Source organism: Apodemus sylvaticus, chromosome 12 (assembly GCF_947179515.1).
Source record: "Apodemus sylvaticus chromosome 12, mApoSyl1.1, whole genome shotgun sequence".
Classification (NCBI taxonomy): Eukaryota; Metazoa; Chordata; class Mammalia; order Rodentia; family Muridae; genus Apodemus; species Apodemus sylvaticus.
Window position 1 is genome coordinate 60,731,358 of NC_067483.1, and position 27,267 is coordinate 60,758,624.

Sequence of the window (27,267 nt, forward strand, 5' to 3'; positions counted from 1 at the left end):
GACTTTGCCACTAAGAGATAGTTACCAAGATTCCCTGTCATTCACACAGCTAAACCCTTAAGGATCACGAAAAAGTTTCCATTTGTCCCAGCCACAATTAAAAGGCATAAATCCATCCTTGCACTTCCAAACAGTAATTTAAACTTAAAGCCTTCAATTTCAGTAACTGTTTCAGAAGTCAAAAACTTTATTAGCACCAACCCAATTTGTGTGACAATTGTGCTTGGATACCTGCTGTCTTGACAGATCTGAAGACAACCCTATTCAGTCTCTTGATCTGTCCCCATGACACAGAGGTCCAGATTCTAATCTGAACATGGCTTTCAGAAACTGGTGTTTCAGTTTTCTGAGGTACTTTTTTTTTTGACAATCCCCTTTCCATTTCCACCCCCAGTAGGGTAGTGGCTACAACACAAAGCTCATATTAAGAAAAGTATGTTAAGTGCAGAGAGCTCATCCATCTAACTAGTACTTAGACCTCCATCTCATGTGAAGAGAGATCATTGCTGTGGCAATGCCATCAACTAACATCCAAATCTGGGAAACTAGAGCTGGAGTGCAAGTTCTAGTTCCAGATCCATGGAGGTCTCTTGGGTTTCAAGTACAATACTGAAAATCAAGACTAGGCTCTATGGTTCTCTAACTACACACCCTATGGGTGTGGAGGGTCAGATAATTCAGCTTCTCATTTCTCAAAGTTATAGAAAATTTGACCCCAAATAGTGTATTGCAAGATTTTTTTTTTTTTAATTTTTATTGGTTTTTTGGAGACAGGGTTTCTCTGTGTAGCCCTGTAGTTCAGGCTGGCCTCGAACTCAGAAATCTGCCTGCCTTTGCCTCCCAAGAGTGCTGGGATTACAGGCGTGCACCAACATGACCCAGCTCATTGCGGGATTTTCTAATTTAGTTTTCATACTGTGTAAAGATCAAAAGCACCACAACCCACAGATAATATTAGTACAGCTTTAAGAGTGGTTACAAAGAAATTATCCTCTAAGCAAATGGGGGCATTATATTATGGGGAATGCATTGGGTACAGGATCAATTGTTTTATAAGCAAGCTAAGGCCAACCAGAATATATATAGGGAATTAGTTTGAAGAGAACATCGGAAGATCAGTCTAGATGTAACAAATAATAACCCTATGATGAACATGGAAATGTCTAATGTTAAAACTTAAGTATATAAAGGTAGCAGAGTGTGTCATTAAGTATGGCCTTCATTGATTTGTGATCTCAAACAATGGAGACATGGGAATACTGCTTACTAGTAGTGCTTGCCTAGCATGCATTATGCATCAGGTCCTGGGTTAGATTTCCAGGATTCCTTGTTCCCAAAAGAACTCCAGTAATTTACTAGAAGATTTCAAAAAATATCAAAAGTACCTGTAAGTTTACATACTTTGTGATACTCATTGATGGGAAGAACTGGCCAAGTTCTTCTCTACACCTAAATACTGAGCTCACCCTACCTCAAGACCTCTATAGCTTATGTGGCCTTACTTTCCCTGACCCACTCACCCAAACCCTGGAAACTAATAGAAAATGCTGGCCTTTAATCAAAGGCAAATGTTTCAGATAAGGTCATATGTTTCACCAGAGTTAATAAAATGGTTGTAACACACCTTAAACCCACCACTTGGGAGACAGGCAGGTGAGTCTCTGAGGGTGAGGCAAATCAGCTAGTTCCTGGATATACTGAGACCCTAACATTGGAAATATGGGCTCAACTCATTCTGTAAAAAAGACCATCAATTACACAACCAATTTTCAGTATAATACTTTATTTTCTATTAAATGAAACCAAGAAAATGTCAAGTTAAGTTAAAATGCAAACCTTTACCCCTTCAAGAAAAAAAATACAAACTGTATGTGTGATACTTGTATAACAGATCATATTTTACATTACACAATATAAACAAAATCACTAGTCTACATTGCTTGAAACTACACATGAACTACAGATTAAGTGGAAATGGGTTTACTTTTTTGGTGCAAATAAACATCTTGGAAAAACATACAGCATGCATTTTTAAACTGTATGCACAGGTTTTGATTTAATCCAGCCTTAATAGCCACCGCCACCACCCCCTCCTCCTCTTCCTTGTCCAAAATAACCACCTCCATAACCCCTTCTCTGGAATCCTCCAGATCCTCTATAGCCCCCACCAGATCCCCGGTAGTCTCCACTGGATCCTCTGTAGTCTCCACCAAAGTTGTTTCTGTAGCCTCCTTGGGAACCTCCTCTATACCCTCCCCCACCACCTCCATAATTTCCACGGTAAGAATTGGGGCTCATACTATAACCTTCCCCACCACCATAACCCCCTCCTCCTCCTCCATATCCTCCACTACCTCCTCCATAGCCCCCACCACTACCACCTCCATAGCCCCCACCTCCAACACCATATCCCCCTCCACCACTTCCAAAGCCTCCACTACCCCCAAAGCCACCACCACCTCTGCCACCAAACCCACCACCTCCACCACTGAAGCCACCTCCACCACCAAAGCCACCTCCCCCACTGCCAAAACCTCCCCCCCCACTACCAAAGCCTCCCCCCCCACCACTGTTAAAGCCTCCTCCAAAGCCGCCTCCACCACTTCCAAAGCCTCCTCCAAAGCCTCCACTACCGTATCCACCACCATATCCTCCACCACCATATCCTCCTCCACCATATCCCCTTCTATATCCACTTCCATTATCGTATCGGGCCATCTTGGGAGGTCGTGGACCATCGCCATACCTAGGAAAAACAACAAATCACTTTAGTTGTACTCTGCACAAACTAAATAATCAAAGTGAATGAATTTGGTATAAACAGCACAGACCTCAGGGTTCCTCTAATTCAGTGTTTTTAATCAAGTATTTTCCTGTGCAAATTTGAAAAATGTTGTTGGAAACTTGTCAGAAACTATACCCACTCATGACTCCCTACTGTGCTCCCTGTCTTTGCTTATTCGTGTTAAGTCAGAAAAGTTTATCAACAGTTCAGTTATACTAAAATTCAAGGCAAGTAACTTGATAAAGATCCAAAGAATGGGCTGGAGAGATGGCTCAGCAGTTAAGAGCACTGACTACTCTTCCAGAGGTCCCAAGTTCAATTCCCAGCAACCACAAGGTGGCTCACAACCATCTGTAACTTCAGTTCTAAGGGCTCTGATGATCTCTTCTTAGAAGAATGCTAAGCAACTGATTTCATAATCAGTGTGGTTATAATTTCAGGAGTGATTAAAATATTCAAAACTAATAAGCATAAATAAGAAACATAAGTATAGACTGTAACATTCCTTTCTTATGAATGCATGTGGGTGAACTTGAAGAGAAATTACTTATTTCTTAAAGACAGTAAAATAAACACTGACCTTTCTATTTCAGGAAGGAATAATTAACACTGTTATCTGAGAATCCAGTGTGGGGAAAAAAAGGCCTCATCTAGGTCACATCATTTTCAGACCTTTAATGTTCCACTTTTTTAGGGCTTTATTTCTAATATGGCGGTGTTTTACATCAATTAACAGGAAAAAATGGAAATCTTTTGTTCTGAGTCAAATTAAACTCCCACATTTAATATTAAATACTTTTAATCCTAAGTAGCAAGGACTCTACCAACTAGCTTTAATAACTCTAGGACTGAAAAGGCTAGACACACAAATTAGGTACTAACCTTACACTCCCAATCATAAGGTTGATACCAGCAGCTGAGGGTCTGGAAATTTGTCGGATGGTGTTCAGCATGTGCTCATTTACAGGGTCCAACTGGCTGATAATATTTGGTTGTTTGGATACTTCAACAACCAGAGCTTCCATGGCTGCCCGGAGAGCTGTGATGCATGCTGCAGCTTCATGTGATATTTGCAGTCTAATCCTAAAATGAAGGAAAACAAGACATAAAACTGGGAACACATACAGAAAGGGATGGATGAGTACTTGTCAAACTGCCCTCCCATGTGTCAGTCATGGCATAACTGTTTTATTAGAATTAGACTTGCTCAATCCTAAGTGAATGTAAGTAATAGTAACATTCAGCATTAACATAAAAACATCTCAAAAATGAGCAGTCCTTAGTATGAAACTGTTTATGATACACTAGACTAACATCTCCAAGGACTATTATTAAACACATTATTCTAAGAAATCTTTATTCAAAAATTCAGAAGATTACAACTGAAAGACCCTACCAGTCATCTATAAACACGATCTGCCCATCAGACTGGACTTTCTTGGAGGCAAAGAGAAGTAGTTGTAAGGGGGTCACTAAGGTCATGCCTTTAGCAGAGATGGCTCGGGTTCGAATCTGTAGAGAAAATGTAAAATGTCACAAACTGATAAGTAATTAGTCATATCACAACTCTGATCTTTCAGACCCTTAATCTTTCAGTCCCTTAATCCTCTTACCTTTTCACCAAAAACAAAGAAAGGAGATGGGTACTTCATGTCTTGACTGCTAAAAGGACAGTTCACAGATGACTTGTGGATAAGTGCATTACGCCCTTCAGTGGTAAGAATCTTTCTCTTTTCCTTATGATAGCATACATTGGGGTACACACCAAAGGCCAGCAGAGAAATAACAACATCTAAATTATTATCTGGTCCAGTGTTAGTAAACACTTGTGTCAATAAACAATCTGTTAAAAAAATTGGGAAAATGGTTTGTAAAAATTAGGTAAGAAAAATAGCCCTCTGACAACTTTCTTAGAACCTTCCCAGCACAGATCAAGTTTGAGAAAGTCTTTTGATTAGACTTTACAATATAAGGTATCATCTGTTCTTATTAATAGCAGAGCAGATGAAATGACAATCCAAGAAGTCACTGCAATGATGACTGTTTTCAGTCAGGATACACTTAGTGATATTTTCATTTCCAAATGGAAAACATGACAGCAATGTACTTGACAGCCTTTGACACTAGGTTTGTGTGAATGAATCTAAGTAATTTAAGCAATAAAGCAGAGTAATAGCTTCATCTTAAGATTATTAGAATCATCTGAATATACAAAATTCTTTATCCCTTTCCTTAGATTTTTTTAAAAGTAATTTGTCAGTTTACAAAAAAAAAAAAAAAAACAAAAGAACAACAACCAAAAAAACCCAAAACACCAAACTACTTCACTTTTTAACCTTTTAAAATCCTACTTTCTGGTACTAACATATATTCTGTTTCTGGTTAAGTCCATGCCAGTTCATAAAGTTTAATTCATTTGGAAAAGAACTCAACTTACTATTAAGAAATACAAAGTTGAATAAATGTCTCATCCATCATATAAAAATATACTTTTCAAATAGGTGAGAATTATAAATAAATATGCTTCAGCCAGTGTACATATAGTTTATCACCAGGGTTCACAAAATTATCTTTTTAGGGAAGAAGGTTTTTTCTGTATGATTGAGAAAGGATGTTTCAAACTAATTCAGGCTCTCCTTGAATTCTCACTGATTTTATTCTGCCTTTATTTATTCTCCTACATCTAAAATTATCAACATGAGACACAATGACCAATTTATAAATACCTTCTGGGAAACCAGAGTTAATCAGAATCTCTTTAAGCTGTACTTTGGCCTCCCAAGTCATTCTTAGTGTAGCCATATTAAGTCTCTTCTGCTCACAAAAACGTATTTCTGCTTCTTCTCCACTCATCCTAAAACAAAAGAGAAAAAGCATTCATTCTCAAAGGCTAAGCAAGCTGAATTCATCTAACCCTAACTCAAACAGCTCACTAAAATTTTCACAGAATTGCCTTTAAGCCCCTACCTAGCATCATCCCAGGCTTGGAATACTGATAAAAGAGCCACATGATCAGAAAATCTGTTTCCAGCAAAATTCCGGTGTATGTATCCCAGGCGTTTTCCTTCACTGATAAAGGGCTCTGGAAAGCAGGTAGCAGCAGAGATGGTACAGACAGCATCTCCCACACTGAAACAACAGTACAACAACAGTTAAGTCTTTTTTGATAGAAGACCTTCAAATGTGCACTGAATCTTCTGTTGACTAGGATACTGCTTCTATCCCCAAACTCATCGGGGAAGAACTCTAATAGCAATATTTACTATAAAGGACTTTACAGTTAAGATTTTTTTCACCACCAACCCATCTTGCCTTTATTAAATCCATTCTAAATCTTAACTGATAATAAGAGAACTTACTAGAAAATACATCCCATAATCATCATTTTTCCAAAACGAGGCTCAATGGGAAGTTTAGCCAGGATTCGTCCAAGAGGAGTCAATTCATCATTGGCATCTAAAGCATCAAGTTCTGTGGGAAAATGCTTTACTTGTGAGTGATGTCAATAAAAGTATTAGTGTTTAATTTTGTGTCAAGTCAAATATGATGCCTGGAGCAAACAATTCAGTCAAAAACCAAAAACAAACCCTGGAATACCTAACATAAAACATGCTATAAAAGTATGTTCTCTGCAAATTGGGACTATAGCCATTGATACAGCAGTAGCATTAGCATTGAATACCCACATATCCTGTAAGAAAGAAGTGGGGGAGTACCAGATTCCAAGTTCAATGCAGAGCCAGCTGAACTCAACTGCTCTTATTCACTACACTATATCACTTGTATAACAAATTTGAGATTTAAAAAACAAACAAGCAAAAAACCCAAAAACCTCTAAGACACATACATCTAAAATATAAAACACAGGCAAGGAGTATTCCATGTTCTGGTTATTATTATTTCCTAAATGTTTACTAAATGAGACCCATTTGTGCCCCTTCGTCCATCAAGTTCATCATGGAAACAGTGATAAAGCCTCACTAACACAGTCTTCCCCAAGTCTATATCAGACTTACTCGTTAAATAGGATTTGACAGGTAAAGACTAAGAAATTATCACTTACCTCTTAGAGTATGCTCTGCTTCAATTACAGCATCTAAAGGTGGAGGTTCAATTGCCTTTGCAAGGAATTGGCCAATTCCTCCTAGACGCAGAAGTTTTATACTCAGAGCAATTTCATGCAATGGTGTTCTAAACATCTCTGGTGTCATGTGGGTCTCCAGTCTAAAATTTAGAAGTAGAAAAGTCAAACATGACAACACAAATCTTTGCATAGAGAAATTGGGTATATAGTAGCCCTTTCCTGGTCTGTACCACACAACTTTTCCTACTTACTATAAAACTAGACTAGTTGACTAAAAACTGGCTCCTGACATTACTTTCACAGTCAGAATGTCCTTTTAACTGGTAAGTAAAGAAGGTTGGAAAAATTTAATGTTATATTACTTTTTTTGGTTTTGGTTTTTTGGATTTGGTTTTTCCGAGGTTTCTCTGTGTAGCCCTGGTTGTCCTGGAACGCACTCTGTAGAGCAGGCTGGCCGTGAACTCAGAAATCAGCCTGCCTCTGCCTCCCAAGTTCTGGGATTACAGGCGAGCGCCACCACTGCCCAGCTGTTATATCACTTCTAATTATGGCTACTACCTATCCTATTAACAAGCATGGACTAAAAAAGATGCTGCCAAGTTCAGAAAAAGGCAAGAATAAGCAAGGCACCATTCCAAACAGGTCCCAGTGCCAACCATTTATGGAACAACAACAAAATTGTACAAGTTATATGATTTACTGGAAAAGTTATTATGAACAAGGGCTGTTATGAGCATTTTATGTTAACTTAATTTTCAGACCAATCTGACAAGTCTCACATTACCTCAATAGGACAAACAGAAACCTTAAAAAAATGACATCTCTAATCAGAAGTGTTTCTAATAAAAATATCATGAGGAGGACTCATTAGAACTGTCGGCAGATGAGATTCTAACAGTAATACCTTAAAGTTTACAAAAATAATTTACCAATATACACACACTTCTTCCCATACCAGGGACAAACCACTCATCATTGAAGGTCAACTAAAAACATCAAGAATAAGTGGATGATTTTACTGTAAAAAGCAACTTAACAACTGGCAGCTTCAATTCCAAGGACAATCAAATGTTTTGTTCTTTTTTCTTTTTGGAGGTGGAGTTTTTCTGTGCAGTAGTCCTGGCTGGTGATAAAAACAAGAGATCTGCCTGTCTCCATAGTAAAAATAAAAACAAGAGATCCTCATGCCTTTAATTCCAACACTAGAGGCAGATGATATCTCAAGTTCAAGGCCAACCTAGTCAACAGAATGAGATCCAGGACAGCCAGAGAGCTGTTGGACTTAGGAAGAAACCCTGTGGTTTAGGAACTATACTTGGCTAGATATGTGCAACAGGTCTTTAATCGCAGCACTAAAAAGGAAAAGCAGGCCCACATTTAAGGCCAGCCAGAGGTTCATGGTGAGAGCCAGTAAAACCCACAACCAAAACTCATAAATGCAAAGGAATAGGAAATTTTAAAGTTGTAGCTCTCAAAAGGTTTACTGTCCAGTATCATCAATAATTCCATCCTGATAAAATAGAATTAATGTCCACAAATCCTTTTATTACTTAAGTTAACAATGGCAATTTCTGATTTCTTATTTTGACAGATAAGAATCTCATTATTCACGATTAAATAGACCTTAGTAACTAAGGGCTTAAATATGTATGTAGTACATGGGAAAGAGTTGAGTGGGAAATGCATGCAAGATATGTAAGAGAGATGAAGAAAAATCCCATCCTTACTTAAAAACCAACCTGTGCCCTCACTGAACCATCAAGATGGCTTACTGGGAAGAACCCAAATGACAGCTTTCCCTAAGTTTTCACTGACCTCTATATATGACCAATCTCAATAAACCAATGTAATTTATTTATTTAGAATTTTACCTGTCGAAACGAGCTCGACTACAAAGGTGGAAACAGAACCCAGGTCGTACACGGCCAGCTCGCCCTTTCCTCTGCTCAAGGTTTGTTTTTGAGGCCCACACAGTAGCGTAGTTGGTCATATTGTTGTGAGCAGTAAACAGTTTCACTTTTTGTCTAAGAAAAAGTAGTTATTGAAAACAGTATAAGTAATAAATCAGTAATGAATTCATATTCTTTTAGCTGCCACTATATTATGTGCATTCACAACTAATTTAAAAGACCAGTCTAGTGGTGCAAGCTTATAGACCAAGCTAATTAGTGAGTAGGCTGAGGCAGCAGGATCACAAGCTACAACTGCCTGTAAAACCTTGACACTGTCTCAAAAAAAAAGTTATTTACAGAAAGTACTGTCCCACTTAGAACTGTAAGCTTAAAAACAAAACATATCCAAGCCAAAATCTTTCCTTTAGCACTGTTGGGATTATACTTCAAAAATTAAGAACCTTACTGGCATGTGTAGACTGGTTTTAGGGGTAGAGGGAGCCCAGGTCAAATCAGATATCAAAAGTGATCAACCCCATGGCCATTTATAATTCATAAATAACCTTAAAAAACTATAATGTGACTGAGATTAAAACAGAACTATTCACTGTTGGACAAAGTTTTTAGTGAATCAATTTTCATCAAGACAACTTACTAATATTCAGAAAATGTGTACAACACACAGCTATAATCAGACTATTGTCCCCTCTACAAAATGTCTGTATACTCATTTTACCTATAGACAAAGCCAAGGCTCAGCTCACATAGGCTTATTAATTCCTGAGGCTGAGCTGCATGCACTACATAATCAAAGCTGGAAGATCTCACACTAAGTTGTAGGGTTTTTATCTTCTGATAGTAGTGCCCTCAAGTCAACGGTCTCATACTAAATAATGATTACATTTATACACAAAACAGGATGAAAAGTTCAGTGAGCAAACAACCAATGAAAATAAACAAATGAACAAATAAAAGATCCTATAATAATGAGAAGTCAGAAGCTAGAAATAACTTTGGTTGTCTACTAAACTTGATTATGGGTAAAAAGCAAAATTTGATAATGAAGTTTAGAGAAATACAATCAGGGGCTGAAAAGATAGCTTAGTGGTTAAAAGTACTTGCTGTCTTACATACAAACTAGGTTCAGTTCCCAGCACCCACATGAGCACCATGAGCAAAATTAGTGCACAGACATACATGCAGGCAAAACACTGATACACATAACCTTACTAAAAATAAAGGAACAAAAGTGTTGGGAACTTACTTGCAGGAGTCAATGACGTAAACAACATCATTTATGGTAATGCTTGTTTCAGCTATGTTTGTGGATAAAATAACCTGAAAAAAAAAATCAGTTTAAAATTACACTAAAAACTTTCTGCTCATGAACAATCACCAGATAATCATTCAACCCACTTAATACAGCAAAAGGAATAAAAGAAAAAAATGATCAAATACAGAATGGAAGACTTTTTTCTATTTAATCTTTTATACTTTAGCATTTTCCTAGTAGCTCTTGGAACATTTATTAATAGTTAACACCTATATCACATCTCATTTCTTTAAAATACACTGTAGCTTTCTTCAGACACTCCAGAAGAGGAAGTCAGATCTCATTACAGATGGTTGTGAGCCACCATGTGGATGCTGGGATCTGAACTCAGGACCTCCAGAAAAGCAGTCAGTGCTCTTAACTGCTAAGCCATCTCTCCAGCCCCCGCCATCTGATTTCCTTGTGATGTTGTATTTACCTTGGTTACTCCATCTGGTACTGGATCAAACACTTTGCGCTGTTCCTCCCGAGGAATCTGAGAATGGAGAGGTAAAATCTGATACCGGTGACTTCCTACGATATACAAAGGACAAAATCTAAGCAAGTTTAAAACAAATGTTCTCCATTACAAATACATTACAGACATTATCAGCCAGGACAAAAGCAAAAAATACTCATACCGAAATGCGAATTATTTTCTAAATGTTTTTGCATAGTATAAATCAAGTTCCAGCCAGGTAAAAATACCAACACAGCTCCAGGAACATTAAGGGTTTCAATGTATTTAAGGAGTGCTTCAATGAGTTCAAAAGGAGTTTCCTTTTCATTCAACTGAGACATGCTCAACTTTGTTTCTGGCCCATATTCATCACCACATATTAGATTGCAATTTGCCTGCAAGATAAAGGAACATGATTTATTTGCTGTATTTACTACAGCTCTTAAATTTCTTACTTTTTCTACACAAATGACATCTAACATTACTGTTTAACTTTACGGCAGATAGTCATAAACACTTCAGTTCTGAACTAGAGAGGTCAGCACAGAAAAACCCACATTCAGTAACTTCCATCCACTTCAGGTGGTTCACAACTGCCTGTAACATCAGAAACAGGAACTGACACCTGTTTCTGTGCCCAAGGAAGCACCTGAACATATCTAAGAAAGTCTATAGACAGAGATTGGTACCTATGAATATATATAGATAGAACCTATGATAAAAATATCCTGTTTTCCTGAGGATGTAGCTAAAATTCAACCTCAAACTTTTATTTGATTCTGTAAAGCTACTACAAATTAAATTCAAAATATTTTTTGGAAATTTTCATTACAATAAACTATGACCTTCTAGTCATAACTATCTACTGATTTTGCCCTTTTTATAACCCAGTCTGGCTTTGAACATGTAAAACTCTTTGGTGATCTTCAAGTATTTAATCCTTTGGAAAGGATTAAATTAAATTAAATTTGGTTGTCTTCAAACAGTTGTTAGGAGAGGATGACCTAGAACCACTTAACTACCACCAACAATCAAGAAGTTTCACATTTAAAAAAAAAAAAAATCAAATCTCCATCTGGCTGTCATGATGTGGATATGGGAGCCCTGGTGGTACAGAGTCCTTGTACCAACAGCTATGTAGGAAGCAAGAGGAGCAAAAATTCAAAGAGCCTGGAACTGAAACCCTTTCTCAACTAAGAAGTAAACAGCAAGGAGGGTAAACGGTAGACAGGTAAAAGCACTTGCCACACAAGCCTGACAACTTGACTTTGTTTGTTCTCCAGAACAGAGGCAAAGGAGAGAACATACTCCCTTCAAACTGTCTTATGTCTCCCCCTTGTAAATATCCCAAATAAATATGAATATGAAACTTTCCTTTAAATGAACAAATTTTAAAAGTTAACAGTTTAAAAAGTTAGTAATATGTTTACCAAGTCCAGAGTTCAAATGAAATACCCAACATTAAGAGTCCTGAATCCAAGGATCCCATGTCAACGTGATGAATAAAACTCAAATTAGACTAATAATTTGACACACAGAAACACAACACAATGAAGTTTTATACTAGAGAATACATAACCTCGACATCATCACTGGACCTGGAATTATTTGAACTAATAGTCACTAATCTAAGATATCACAAATAATATTAAAGAACCCTGCAATGTGAATTATTCATGCTGTGCTTCAACTTAAACCACTGTTCTCCATGAGATATCCTCATAGTTAAAATTCTTCAGTCCTGTAGGTGTAAAGAGAAATCTACTTACATCATCATCTTCACCACCATCATCCTCTTTATCCTTCTTTTTCTTATCCTTTGGAGGAGGAATGAATTGGGTCATCTGAATGCAGTCTTCCAGAAAATACTCTATCAGAAACAATTGAGTTAGTTAATACACAATAATTTACAAATGATACAGCTGTAAATTCACTTGCTAATACAATTCAAACTCCTTTAATCCCTACCAACTTGAGTCATCACAAAGAAATTACAGCAGTGAAATTTCATAATTAAATTTCAACAATAGAAAAAGTATTTCTTCCTTGGGTCCTGGATAAAACTAAGGTGACTTATGAATATATTCTTACAAAACCAGTTTGGATTTTCTCTATACACTGTCATACTCTCCACCTGGATCTCAATGCATAGACTGGAAGGCTGTTACCAATCAATATATCTGAGATTCTAATAAGCTCATTATATCTTCAATATCGTCACCACAAAGTGACCTCCCAAGATTGAAAACCAAAGACACATATACCTCCACCAAAATTAATGTTCACCAATTCTGTTTAGTGTTAAGCTGTGCTCCCTTGCCAATTGGAGCTACATACTTCTGGACCAATTACTACCAAATTTACTCAAATTTTGGGGAATCAAATTTCATCTACAAGAAAAAACACCTACACATATTACTTAAAATGCTTCCACAAGAAATCTCTATCACTTATCTAACTTCCTTTTCAATATATATTATTTTAAACTTTATTTTAATCTAGTACCATCATTAACTTTCCATTCAAATTGCACCCATCTGTCTTCTGCCTGCAGATTGGGATCTGAGTTCTCAGCTACTAAGTCGGCTTGCTTGCATGCTCCTCACACCATAATCATGAACCCAAAACTGTAAGCAATCCTTCAATTAAACACTTTTGATGTGATGTCTTGATCATGGTGTCTCTTCATAGCCAAGACAAAAGTTAACTGTAATACTATCTGCAACTAATCTGTAAGAACCTCCACCATCCATTAATCTCTTTATAAATTTCTGCAGAAAAGCACAGCAAATACTAGAATTTTAAAATCCATACATAAAAAAAAATACATTTCCTTCTACTTCAGAGGTACATTTAATTTTTTTGTGTATTGTATGTTCATGTTTGTCTTACTTTTCACCAAGCTTTTCACCAATTACTTTTCACCAAGCTGAGCTCATTCATAAGCAGCAAACCCTAGAATCCTCACCTCAGCACTCCAGTCCCAGGACAACAAGCCATATGTCATATAATACACAATTGCTAGATTGGGAATTTAAAATCAGAACCTTGAGCTTAGAGAGCATACACCGAATGAGGTATTTTTCAATTGAAACTTCCTCCTGCACAAATCTGCTTCCTTCCTATCACACCCACACAAAATTTACCTTGAACTGGGAAAGTCCTTCCATAAACTTCAATGATGGGGCAATTGAAGAAATATTCACAGAACATGGTGGTATCAATAGTTGCAGACATAAGAACAATGCGGACTTCAGGATAAGCCAGAACCACATCACGCAGTACTACCAAAAGGAAGTCAGTCTATTGAAATAAAACACAAATAAAAACACAAATTTAACAGGAGGGATTATAAAGTACATCAGTTAGATTTGTGCTACTTAACTTGTTTCAAAGATCAATAAAAAGTGCAACAGAGATTACAATGCATTTTCATTTTGAGTCGGGATATTCTTGACCTCATCACTACAGCCACACTTGACCTTAAACTTGTGAATCTCCAATATATTCCAAGGGCTGGGATTACAAGCATGTACTGCCATTTCTAGTTTTATGTGCTGCTGGGATATCAAACTCAGGGCTTCTGTGTATCCATGATAAGCACTCTATCAATTTCTCGGTATATGTGCACTCTTAAGAGAGAAAAAAAAAAAAACAGGGTTGGAGAGATGACTCAGTGGTTAAGGGCACTGACTGCTCTTCCAGAGGTCCTGAATTCAAATCTCAGCAACCACATGGTAATGAGATCGGATGCCTCTTCCATTGTGCCTGAAGACAGCTACAGTGTACTCACATATAATAAGTCTTAAAAAAGAGGGGGAAAAAACTTAAGGTATCGTCACACTTGTAAAGAATTTGAACACAACTACCTAGAGATAGGGTATGAATGAAGCTCTTCTCCAAAACAATGAAGTTATTAAATGAAAATTCCAGTGCTAAGATTGATTATTTAGCTAAATGGTGGGGCATCTGCTTAATTTCAAGGCCAGGATTTGATACCTTGCAGCATTAAGCCACATACATTCAATGGCACTACTTACGACCATGTGAATCCTATTTGTCAGGCAAAATGTGCTACCAATGTGTATGTGCTACAAACACAGAAGCATTTGTCAAAATAATTATTGTAATAGCAACCTAGGGACAGATTTGATGACCAAACTATTTACTGTATTCTTCATCTTTCAACTGATTTTAATCTGTAACTAGGGACATACACAAAGCTTGTTTAATAACAGCACTCCAGGAGGCAGAGGCAGTTGGATCTGAGTTAAAGCCAGCCTGGTCTACATAGAAAAACCTAAGTCTAGAAAAAGCAAATGCAGGGCTGGAGAGATGGCTCAGGGGTTAAGAACACTGATTGCTCTTCTGGAGGTCCTGAGTTCAATTCCAGGCAACCAAATGGTGGTGGCACCATTGGATTTGGTGGCCTCTTATGGTGTGTCTGAAGTGGCTACAGTGTATTCATATGCATAAACTAAATCTTAAAAGAGAAAAATGCCACAATGAAACAAAGTATATCTAATATGTTCTAATAAAAATGGTTATTTCTTATAAATAAAATAAATCTATTTTAAAAAAAGGGTAAATGCAAAAGACAGTAATAAAGTAATAAAGAATGGGAAATAATTTTTACTTTCGTTTTCCGTGACTATCACAAGCATCTGAAATGAGCTGAAATAACCATCACAATTTTTGATAAAAGCAAATTTTACCACAAAGGAAAACTAATAAAATCTCACCAGTGCTGTGCAATGGGGGTACCTGCCTTTTAATCCCAGCACTTAAGAGGCAGAGGCATGCAGATTTCTGAATTTGAGGTTGGCCTGGTCTACAGAGTGAGTTCCAGGACAGCCAGGGTTATACAGAGAAACCCTGCCTCAGTGGTGTGGGGGTCCGTCACCCACCAGCTATTCAAAATTATAAATCCATAAGCTACTAAGTTATGAAAGCTCTTTCTCATCTGAAAAAATCTTATTAACCCATGGTTCTCTAAAAGTTAGCATTTACCTTTGAGAGAAAGGAAGAAAGCAAGGATTTGATTTCTCCAGTTAGTGGGGGGGAAAATCATGCATAGGTTACTTACATTAATATCTCTTTCATGAATTTCATCCACAATAACATGACTGATTCCTCGAATGCCAGCTTCTAGTTTTCTTAGAAGCACACCTTGAGACAAAGAAAACAAAAACAAAAATAAGAAAAAACAATTAAGATAGATTGTTTTGCTACAGAGTCAAAGAAGCCACAAACCAAACATTTAGCTGAGGGTTAGTGGCTTCAAATCAGACACTGAGCTTCAACCAATGAAGCAAACTCCTACATAACTGCCTCTGCTTTAGCACAATCCTTGCATTGTATAGAAAAGGTCTTGCTTGAATAATATGCAAGTAGAAACATCTTGGTTTTTATTTTTTGAGAGGAGCTTCTCTGCACAGCTATAACTCTGCTAGAAGGCAGTCAGTCTGTATACCAGGTTGGCCTGCCTCTACCTCCAAAGCCCTGGAATTGAAATATATACCAAAACAGCAGCTTTCTGTAGTTATCTTTTAAAAAAAATGTTGACAATAAACTGCAAATGAAAATACATCACTGACCTACAGTACAAAACATTATACTGGCATGAGGGCGTGGAAGTATAGACTCAAATCGGACACTGTAGCCACAGCTTTTTCCAGGCTCTTCTCCTCTCTCATAAGCAACTCGCTCAGCCACTGCAACTGCACTGATCCTTCTGGGCTAAAACACAAGATACAATATGAAATTATAAAATTATATAATAACTTACCTATTTAATAGTGTCTATGCGATATGGATAACACCTACATAACATTCTAGGCTATCGTCAAATTAATACACAGTCGTTTTTTTTAAAAGGGCCTCATTATATATTCAAGTATCATGCAGCTTATAAGTTAACAGCAAAATAATAGAAATGACCTTCATCAAGTTTGAAATTTTAATTTTAATAAACTAAGGTATAACTACTTCCATTATACACATAGCCATTTTATTTTTAGTAAAGAGTAATTGCCTCTAACTTCGAGTTCACAGCTTTAAAAATTATTAGGAAGAAAGGCGCCAACCTACAAGGAACTGTTTCTTTAAAATGCTATACTTGAATGTGAGCCAAAAGATGGTTCATTTTACTGTCCTCAAGAACTCACATGTATAAATTGTTTAAAAAGTTAGCTGTGAACAAAACGATAGGTTTAACCACATGCACCTTGAGAATGTTAAGAAACTTTAAATTACGCTGCAAAATTCTTTGTTTCATATAGCTTCCCCCTATAGAAAACATAACTATATAGTTTTGATCGGCTCCTTCTATCAACTTAAAATTCTGATCATTGTATGTCAATTCTTTCCCCTAAGATGTTCCAGCCCAACATTTTTTAATGTATATTTAAATAATATAAATGAGCATGGTCAAGAATGTCAACCTTGCACATCCAGACATGTCTAGTAAGTTTCCTAATGCCCCATGCTTCCAGTGTTCATGCATAAATATGGTGGGAGTAATATTCAGTGATCTTACTGTAAAGAAATTGTTCTTTTACATCCTTAGACTTGTCTTTGGCAAAACATGTCTAGCTAATTTTCTTTCTGAAAGACCACAATTATATTTCATATTCTAAGCCTAGGATGAACAGAATGTTGCTAAATAATTCCCACCTTCCATTTTGGTACCACTTTAAGCAGCTATCAAATACTCTTTAAGTAAAAGCTATTTTTATACTTAAAGTGCAGAATAACACTGCCTTAAAAGTTTCCTGATAAATCCAAATTTGTGCACTTTAAAAATAAAGCAACTAGGACATGATATATACTAACGCAGAAATACCCATTTTAAGTGCACACAAAACAAGGTTCATTGCCCTAATTCATAAATGGGGTTTGTCCAGGGTTACGACCAACAGTTTAACTTGATAATCAATACCCCTAATAACTATTGCTCCCCTCCCAATTTCTGAGTAGCTTAACAAGTTCTTAAGGAGCTTCAATTTTAGGGAACCTAAAGTAGGCGAATGCCTATAAATCCAAATACATGGGATTCAAGTTCAAAGGCTGCCTGGGCTATTGAATAAATGCAACGCCACTATAGCCAACTTTATGAAATCTTCCTTTGGAATTAAAAAAAAAAATAGGCTGGAGATGGCTCTTCTGGAGGCCCTGAGTTCAAATCCCAGCAACCACATGGTGGCAGCACAAGCAAGGGATCTGATGCCCTCTTTGGCTGTGTCTAAGACAGCGAAAGTATACTCACATACATAAACTTTAAAAAAATTAAAAATGAACTCTACAGCTCAGTGGTTAAGGGTATGTATGTCTAGCATGTTTAAGGCTTTAAGTCAATCCCCATGGGATGGTTGGGAGGAGAGTATGTGCTTGCATGTAATACTCTTTCTTGACCACATCTCACATAGTTTTCAGAAATCTGTAAACCCCAAGACAAACTCATACAATGACTTACCTGAGTCACCACAATATTGCACTCGGCTGCTCTGTCATTCTGGATAAAGTCATCCAAAATGTACTGTGGAACTTGTGTAGTTTTACCACAACCAGTAGCCCCTCGGATAATCACAACTGAATTTTGACTAATGGCTTCCAGAATTTCAGCTTCAAATTTCTTCACAGGAAGCAACTCTCTCTCTTGTAATACCTGGTTCAGCAAAAATTAAGTCATCTAAATCATTTCCATAAAAAAGTGCTGCTTTCTGACTGGTTTAATACTTGAATTATTTCAAAGAAGGAAAACATTATCTAATAAAATATCACTTTACATTTGCTGTAAAAGCATTCAAAACACTTTTCATTCATACATCCTGAATAGCCACTATCATAATTAACTATAATTAGCAATTTCTAACTACGTTGTACAATTTATGTATAAGATCTTCAAAACTCACACTTTGTAAATTATGATCTTGTTCCATCTGGTACGTTAATTCATTCTTAAGGTCCATGCTTATTTGTTCTGTAGAAGCCTGTAAAAAGAAAACATTGAAACAATTTACTTAACTGTGACATAAAGATACAAAGAAAAATATACAACTGATCTTAGAACCCATATTATACTTACATAAGCTAGGGGCCCCTCATCAATGTTGCTACTTGTCCAAGGATTCCAGTTGGACTGTGGGGGTGACCAAGGAACCACTCCCACTGCATTTTGCCTCTGAGATGGTTCAAAATGAGCCAATTTCCCAATGTTAAGTATAACTGGCATTGAAGGATCAACAGGCTATTAAAAAAAAAAAAAACAGCAAATGAACAAAAAAGGAGATATGCTCCTATGGAAAGACTTTAAAACAAGGTAAACTACAAAGCTGTATATATGCTTACTGGGGGCACAATTTCAAGATCTAGCTCTTGAACCACATTTTGCAGCTGAAGCTCCAAATCTGGAGAAAGGAAAACTTTGTAAGGCTCCACCTACAAAGGAGTTAAAAAAAAAATTCCATGAATATAATTTAAAACTATGATTTCACCTAAATTAATATATAGCTGACATTAGTGCTATTGAGTGCTAGAAACCAGCAACTCTAAGTGTAACATTCATCAATGACTCACTCAAAGGCCACTATAAACACAAGTTCTTCAGAATACTGACTAGTACAACATTTTAATTTCTTCATTACTAAGTGGTGAGCTCAGAAGTAAAACATTATTTGTCTGGCATTTAAAAGCCCGTATTTCCACCCCATTCTAATGCCCCCCTCTTCCAACTCATTCCTCATATAAATTCAAATCCTTTAGCCAAACACTATGTTTATGCCTAAGAACTTACTCTCTCCCCTTCTTTCTTCTTTGTAAGCCCAGAGTAAGCTTCAATCACTCCGAGATGATAGAGCTGTCGGACAAGTGAGAGGGCACATGACTGTGCTGCTAATTTCTTATTTGAGCCATGTTCACGTGCAAAAATCCCTATAAAGATTACCAAAAACAGAAATGAGCTGTGTAAAGAACCATCAGAAACAAGTAGGTATTTATGTGATAGAACGATTGATAAATTATAGCATAGACCTTCCTTCTCATTCTACTATTCACTAGCCAAATACAATCCTACAACCTAATAATCATTTTGATAAAGATTGGCACAAAATTGTCAGTTTTTAAAAAACATTGTCTATACAGTGTTCTTCCTGCATGTGTGCATGAAGACCAAGAAGAGGGCACCAGATCACAATGGTTATGATCCACCATGTAGTTGCTGGGAATTAACTTCAGATCTCTTGAAGAACATACAGTACTCTTAACCTCTGAGCCATCTTCTCCAGCCCCTAAACTGTCATTACTTGCATGTCATTAAATCAGATTTAAAAAATTGAATAAGACAAAATTGAGTACAGAGTCCAGTCATTGCTTAGATCTGGCTTAAGATATTTCCACTTAATAAGTTTGAGACTATGTGAGCTCAGAATTCCAAAACTCAATGAGAGCAATGTTTATTAAAAACCGCCTTACAACTAACTCCATTAGCCTATCATAACTATGTCAGTATGCCTTATGGCCTCTAGCGATGGACGCACCTTCTGCCTCCTAACTACTGGGATTAAAAGCTTGTGCCACCACTACACCCACCATCTTTTTATGTTTGCTTGTCGTCCCCCCCCCCCAGACTGGGTTTCTCTGTAAAGTTCTAGGATAGCCCTGGCTATCTTAGAACTCACTCTGTAGATCAGGCTGGCCTCAACTTGGAAATCAGTCTGCCTCTATCTCCCAAGTGCTGGGATTAAAGGCATGTGCCACATTCTTAAAACAAGTTTTCACTCTGAAACCCAGACTGGACTGGAATTTATGGCTATCTCTTCATACCTTAGCAATCAGTACAGGGCATACTGGCAGTTATCACCATGCCTAGCTTTGACTGGGTTCTCATATAGTCAAATAATACCTTTCAGCATTTAATTCCACTATCCAATCCAACCCTTGTTAAATTCCATTTCCCTATTTTAACCCTGAACTTTTAAAAATCCTTCATGATTTGACCACTAAAATATTACATTAGCATCTTTTGCATATGCAGATGGAGAGCTAAAGCCTGTGTTAAAGATCAATAATATTCTAATTAATATTGGGGCGGGTACTACTGAAACCTAAAACTTGCTATCAGTAGACTTCTTTGGCATATTTCAAGACATAAACCGGTTAGGTACCACAGGTGGTATGGTGATAAAGCTGTGCACCTCCTTGGCTCAACTTTTCTTAGCCTGCTAACACCTCCTTCATTTATGTATTACTAACTCCTAGGACCCTATGTGTACTCAATCTATTGTTCCTTCACATTAGTAATTTTTTTCAATTTATGTAACAGCCTAAAATGTCTTCATGGAAAATTTTGTAACTTTACATTGTTACATACATGTTTTATCATAGTAGCCCAAGCCTTCAATGTAGAAATATTTCTGTCAAGTGTTTAAGAGTACTTTTAAAAAGCAATTACACTTACTTCTGCCCAGCTGCTTGATATAAATGGTCATTTCTGCAATAAAGCTCCTGTAACAACATATACAAACAAGGTTAGGAATTTACCATTGTAAAATACTCCATTATCTCCCTAGTCAGGGAGGTTTTCCAACTGCATTAGACAAAAATCATAGCAAAAATATTTTGACCACTTATTTTTGTCCAATCCTAGAACAGAAAGTATGTAAACTGCAAATATATAATATTAGTTATAAAACAGCTGATGAGCTTTCTTTCATGAAAAGAAAATGTTATGGTTTTAAATTATAGATTTACTTATTTTTATTCCAAGGTTAGAGTCTGAATAAGAGAATGCTTTCAATGAAAGAAAATTGTTTATCTTGGAGAGCTAAGAAAAACATCAAATTCTTCACAAACATATATATATACACACTAATTTACAATTGCAACCTGTTAGGGTAATTTATACATGCAACCACTATATACCAGTAGCACCTACAGCAGAGTTCCAATTTATCTCAAGCTGAAAGAAGTCCTTGGTTACAAAAAAATTTAGCCTACTTTTTTAAGACACAAAACCAGGGCCTAGAGAACAAAAGTCATTTTCCACATTATAAATAGCTACAACTGGTAGCAGGCTCTAGAAGTAAATACAGGTTTTAGATTTTTATGCAGGTCCTTTACTGCTCAGGCACATTCAAACTTGACTTTGTGCTGTGAATAAAAGGTTAGGTGAAACTTAAGGGGGGGAAAAGTTAGTTTCCTTCCTCAACTTCTTTGTCAACTGACCTTCAGGCACAAGGGCTTCAAGGGGGTCAAAGGCCACTGGCTTTCAGGGGAACAACATCCACCCTTTCATTAATGACACCGATGACAGTATGTTTCTCAGCCAGGCTTAAAGTCAGCACTCAATCTCATTCTCCTCCACCTAGGGGGGAACAGCAACACCAGAAATCAGTTTACAATAGTTTCCCATGTGATTGCTTAGTTCAGCCTAAGCATCAGCACATGTGTATATGAACACAGACCTCTGGTGTTGCTGTCTGTTATGCCTTTCAATAAAGGACATACAGGAGCAATGTGTCCCAGCTCCAACTGTCTGCCTCTTACATTGTCTTGTCCTGAATTCTTTGTTTTACATGAGAAATCAGTAAGATACTGACATCAAATGTTGGTGGTTTTTTGGGGGATGGGGAGAGTAGCAATTCAATGAGCTTTAGGAATACTTAGGTAAATAGTAATAGTAGTAGAAATAACATTGATGCTGGGAATTTGAGCTCAGGGCCTCAGGCATGCTATGCAAATCTTCCAACCCTTAGCTCTATCACCAGCCCTTCTAATTATTCTTTAAAAAAAGAAAAACCACCAGGAGCTGCCAAGGGCAATAACTTGTAGACAAAGTATTAAAGAAAATGTCTTTTTATAGCCTGGGAGTTTTGTTTTTTAAATTTTGACACCAAAACGGAGAATAAATACTCTTAAAGATATAACGCTAAATATAGAGTATTTAAGAATTCAGGACTGAACAAAGCAGTAGGAAGCAGGAGGAGCCATGCTCTCATCATTTTGAGTATGTGGTCAATTTGTTTTGTTTTAGGTAATAATTTTAGGGTTGCTACTTGCACCCAAGGGAGAACACTTTAATTTCAGAAAAATGTTTTAAATTTATTTTGGATAATTTATTTTGTATAATTAAAGACAGCAAATCGAATCAAGAAAGATATTTTCCAGAACCACTTCCTTTTCTCTTCCAATAAAAATCCAGTGCCTCCCTGAAGAATCTAATCTGTATGAGCCTTCCTGGGAGTAATAAGTACTACACCCTGGAATGCTCTTAGGAAGAACATCAAGCAGGCTGAGAAACATACGGTCACATATCTTCCCTTACATTGTTTTAAAAGCTTAACAGAAAAAAAAAAAGGCATTCTAGTTTAATCCATATTTAAGAACTTCACGATCCTTTAACTTCATGGTACTCAAAGTGTCAGGATTCTTAAAAGAGCGCCAACATTAAACTGAAATCAAATTTGGATATATAGGTAATACATACAGTCTACTTCTAAGACAACATACCAGAACCATTTAAGTATTTAAAGCTATAGCCAATAACTACACTGGGAGGGAAAAACAAACAAAACAGCCTCTGGCCAATTAAGTCAACTAACTAGTAGCAAATCACCACATAGGTATTAACTGGCATCAGTCAAAAGTCCAGCAACAGGTATTGCAGGACTTCTTATAGAATAGCATTACATTCTTAAACAAATATTATAGAACTATAACTACAAGTCAGTAATTCTTATTTAACTTTATAATTCACACTGATACACACAATTAACTGAGTAACATTTAATTAATAAGCATAAAGTCAAACCACCTTAACTTTTTACAAGGAAAATAGTGAAACAAGCAAACCTGTTGTGGTCGGGACCCACTTGGGTGTACTTATATTCTCCTTGGATCTTTTCTTTTTGGAAATACTGGTTCAGACGAGCCTTAGCATTTTCCAATGTCCAGTTTCCATGAAGCCCAGCATTTAAATCCACTTCTTCTGACTCTAGAGTCTGTAGAACCAATGATGATTAAATTTGGCTGCACTACTTATACGTACTTAAGGTACAATAATAATGTATAGTTTTTTTTCAACATAAAGCCAGATTTTATTTTTTGTCATGCAGAGATCCAGGGGTTTGAACATGACTAGCCAACCACTTTATAACTGAGTCTGTTTTAGAGATAGGATATCACTATGTTCCTAGAACCCTGTAATCCAGGCTGGCCTTTAACTAACTAGTCATTCTCCTGACCCTCCCTAATGCTGAGACTACACAAGCATGTATACCAGGCTAGCGCTAACAACAATAAAATAGGCTTGCTTTCAAGCTATGGCCACTGGAATGAAGGCAAGCCTGAGATCCAAGACTCTCTCAAAACAAAACAAACAAATCAACAACTCACTGTGCTTGTATAGGTACTGAACTCTGCTGTGAAATAAATCCCAAACCCCATTTTCAAGAATGTAAATTAACACTATGTAAGATTCCTTACCGCTTGCACTTCTTGTTCTTCCTTTCTTGAGTAGTAATCCTTTAAGTTGGCTCCTCGGTCCCAGGTAGGTCCAGGAGATCCATAGCCAGATGAAGACTCAACTCCAGAATTATTTTCTGAAAAACCAACCAAACAAAAATTGCTCTTTTAATTAACCAAGTTGGGGGGAAATGTCCCAAATGACAATTTGACACTCCATGTTTGGATACAGGTTTTCAATAATCTGGAAGGACATTTAAAATAATCAGGACTATATTGATCAGCCTATTATATTTATGGGTATGCCAACGCATATTTCTTTCTATGCCTATGCATGTGGAGGCCATAATATAACCTCCAGGAAACAGTCAAGTAGGTCTTATAGTTAATGCTAAATGGCATCTCTAATCCCATGGTAGTATGATCTGTTAGAGATTGTCTTCTAAGTGTTACATTGCTTGAATAGTGAAAACAGAAAACAAATTAACACAGCACAATAACTTTTAATAAGGTGATCAGCTGCTTCAAGCTTCTGCCACTTTCAATCTTGTCATGGACTATGAACCAGATTAAATAAACCCTTTTTCATTTGACTGGCTTTCACTGGGCTACGTTTTCTTTTCTTCACAGAAATAGTAAGAACATTAAGGTACTTAGCCGGCCAACTTTCCCACAGACCCATCTGTCTGAACACTGTGGATGCTGATGTGTATAGTACACAAGTCCTCATACTTGGTTGTCTTTCTCCTTCTCCTCTGAACTAACCTGTACTTTCTTTTTTTACTTTATTTATTATATGAGTACACTATAGTTGTCTTAAGACACACAAGAGTGCATCAGATCCTATTATAGGTGGTTATGAGCCACCATGTGATTGCTGGGAATTGAACTCAGGACATGTGGAAAAGCAGTCAGGGCTCTTAACCTCTGAGCCATCTCTCCAGCCCTCTAACCTGTACTTTTAAAGCAGACTTATTTTTGCAGTTTTTATATACAAAGTAGCAAAGGAAATGTCTAGCTGGTAAAGGTATGAACCTAATAATCTGAGTTTATATTAGATGCTGAATGTGTTCTGTTCTGTCTTCTATACATTTGTACTATAAAAGGCGCCCTCAAACACAAGAATATATAAACACACAGGGGAAGTCAGCCTGTCTCTATATTATGTAGCTCTGGCTGTACCAAAACTTGTTATGTAGACCACAACACCTCTGAATTCAAGAGGATCTATTAGCCTCTGCCTCCCAAGTACTGGAATTAAAGATGCTTGTGCCACCATGTTTGGTCCAAAAGCAATACATCTTTTAAGTAAAACATTCATTATAGAGATGCTGGAAATCCCTAGAACCAGAGTGGAATGCTAAAGAGATGGTTCAGCAGTTAAGAGCACCTGTTTCTCTTACAAAAGACTTATGTTTGAGGCCAGGCAGTGATAGCGCACGCCTTTAATCCCAGCACTTGGAAGGCAGAGAGACAGGCTGATCTGAGTTAGAGGCCTACCTGGTCTACAGAGTGAGTTCCAGGACAGCCAGGGCTATATAGAGAAACCCTGTATCTACAAGCAAACAAACAAGAGACTTGTTTGATAGGCAGTACCCATGGAGGCTCAGGTTAATTATGGGGAATGGTGGCCTCCATGGGTACTGCAGGCAAACACCACTAGGCATGAACTCTAAAGTGATAGTTACTTGTTCAATTTTTACTAGATAATAGGATAGATGCTGAAAATTGTGTTTAGTATTCATTAGAATACCTGGTCAAAAATCTTACTCTGCCCTTAATAACCCAAATAAAAACTTCAGCAGGGCTAGAATCCACAAATCCTATTACAGGTAGAACAAAAGGTAGACATAATATAAAATTCAGCCCCAGGGTCATCTAATATGTGCAAAGCCCTAAGCCTGATACACAGAGCCATATAAAACACGGAAAAGGCAACTCATAAGTATTTAACCCACTTGGTGGCCCATTAAGTATTGCAGGTAAAAAACAAAACAAAAACCTATAAATTTAAATCTATTAAACAAAACAAACCCTAAAACAGTGGCTGTTTGAATGGAATCACCTAATAACCATGTTGACTGATTTTTCTATACAAATGACAAGGTGAGATGACCAAGCATGATTATCCTCAGTTAAGTACACATATTCAAGTCCCTTACCTGCTTTGAGAGCCAGATGAGGAGGAAGTGGTCCTCCCATGGGTGCTGGTCCGCCTTCTCCAGTACTTGCTGTGCTATCAGAGGTGTCAGTAAGTATGGGCGGGGGTGGTACGATCTACAAGAGAATAAAAGGTGTCAGTTTTCTTATGTAGAAACTAGAAGACTTTTTCAAGACTACTCAAAAATACCCACATATTAAACATCTTCCCCCACAGTATTTTTCCCATTTCTAGCTTTGTTTGAATACAAAGTTTCAAGTAACTTAAGAATGATATTGTAGGGGCTGGAGAGAAAGCTCAGAGGTTAAGAGCACTGACTGCTCTTCTGAAGGTCCTGAGTTCAAATCCCAGCAACCACATGGTGGCTCACAACCATCTATAATGATATAATAATAAATAAACCTTAAAAAAAAAAAGAAAAGAAAATGCTAAAAAAAAAAAAAGAAAAAAAAAGAAAAAAAAAGAAAAAAAAGAAAAAAAAGAATGATATTGTAACCCACCCCCACTTGCTGGCATCCTAAGTGCATGCTACAGCCTGGCTTTCACATTGGTTTGTTTCCTTAATATCTAAACATCTTTTAAAGGATATCCAAATTATCATACACAGATCCTAATCAGGAGATATTATTATCTTCAAGAGTGTGTATGGCAACATGTCTCAAATTTACAGAAATCTTCATGCTGTTTTTATTACTTCTTAGTCTTGCACACTAGACAAACACTACCACTGTGCTCATTATCTCTAGTGGTTATTAGATCCAATGAAATCTTGAAATTCTGAAACTCAAATAATCATGGTTTATAAGTTTAACTTTATAAAAACTTAGATGGTTATGAGCCACCATGTGGTTGCTGGAAATCGAACTCAGAACCTCTGGAAGAGCATTTAGTGTCCTCAACCTCAGAGACATCTCTTCAATTATGCTAATTCTACAATTTCTGGTTTTATCTTCATTTTTTCTTGCCTCATTCCTTTTCAGTTTTGAGCTGCAAGGGTACCTGTGCACTTGGAAAGCTTTCTTTGCACGGCACAGTAGCTTTTAACATACCTGGGACGCAAGACAATAACCAAAGAATTCAAGATCAGTCTAGACTATAAGTCAACTTTCTTA

General features: G+C 37.0%; 1 protein-coding gene across 1 annotated transcript in view; it reads right to left on the reverse strand.

The window, feature by feature from the left end:
• Nucleotides 1-1,766: 1,766 nt before the first annotated feature.
• Dhx9 (DExH-box helicase 9) overlaps nt 1,767-27,267 on the reverse strand; it is a 32,368-nt gene continuing 6,867 nt past the window's right edge. Inside the window, exons 4-28 of the mRNA XM_052200121.1 lie at nt 26,157-26,271; nt 24,016-24,131; nt 23,383-23,531; nt 20,990-21,036; nt 19,328-19,464; nt 18,883-18,972; nt 18,620-18,781; nt 18,447-18,524; nt 18,008-18,199; nt 16,131-16,272; nt 15,620-15,702; nt 13,680-13,836; nt 12,303-12,403; nt 10,715-10,928; nt 10,513-10,607; nt 10,026-10,099; nt 8,741-8,893; nt 6,849-7,009; nt 6,145-6,256; nt 5,753-5,914; nt 5,512-5,639; nt 4,399-4,628; nt 4,182-4,297; nt 3,668-3,868; nt 1,767-2,746 (exon numbers count right to left, since the gene is read on the reverse strand). Of these exons, the coding sequence (XP_052056081.1) occupies nt 2,068-2,746; nt 3,668-3,868; nt 4,182-4,297; nt 4,399-4,628; nt 5,512-5,639; nt 5,753-5,914; nt 6,145-6,256; nt 6,849-7,009; nt 8,741-8,893; nt 10,026-10,099; nt 10,513-10,607; nt 10,715-10,928; nt 12,303-12,403; nt 13,680-13,836; nt 15,620-15,702; nt 16,131-16,272; nt 18,008-18,199; nt 18,447-18,524; nt 18,620-18,781; nt 18,883-18,972; nt 19,328-19,464; nt 20,990-21,036; nt 23,383-23,531; nt 24,016-24,131; nt 26,157-26,271 (3,894 nt within the window). The 3' untranslated portion in view covers nt 1,767-2,067. The remainder of the gene's footprint in view (nt 2,747-3,667; nt 3,869-4,181; nt 4,298-4,398; nt 4,629-5,511; nt 5,640-5,752; nt 5,915-6,144; nt 6,257-6,848; nt 7,010-8,740; nt 8,894-10,025; nt 10,100-10,512; nt 10,608-10,714; nt 10,929-12,302; nt 12,404-13,679; nt 13,837-15,619; nt 15,703-16,130; nt 16,273-18,007; nt 18,200-18,446; nt 18,525-18,619; nt 18,782-18,882; nt 18,973-19,327; nt 19,465-20,989; nt 21,037-23,382; nt 23,532-24,015; nt 24,132-26,156; nt 26,272-27,267) is intronic.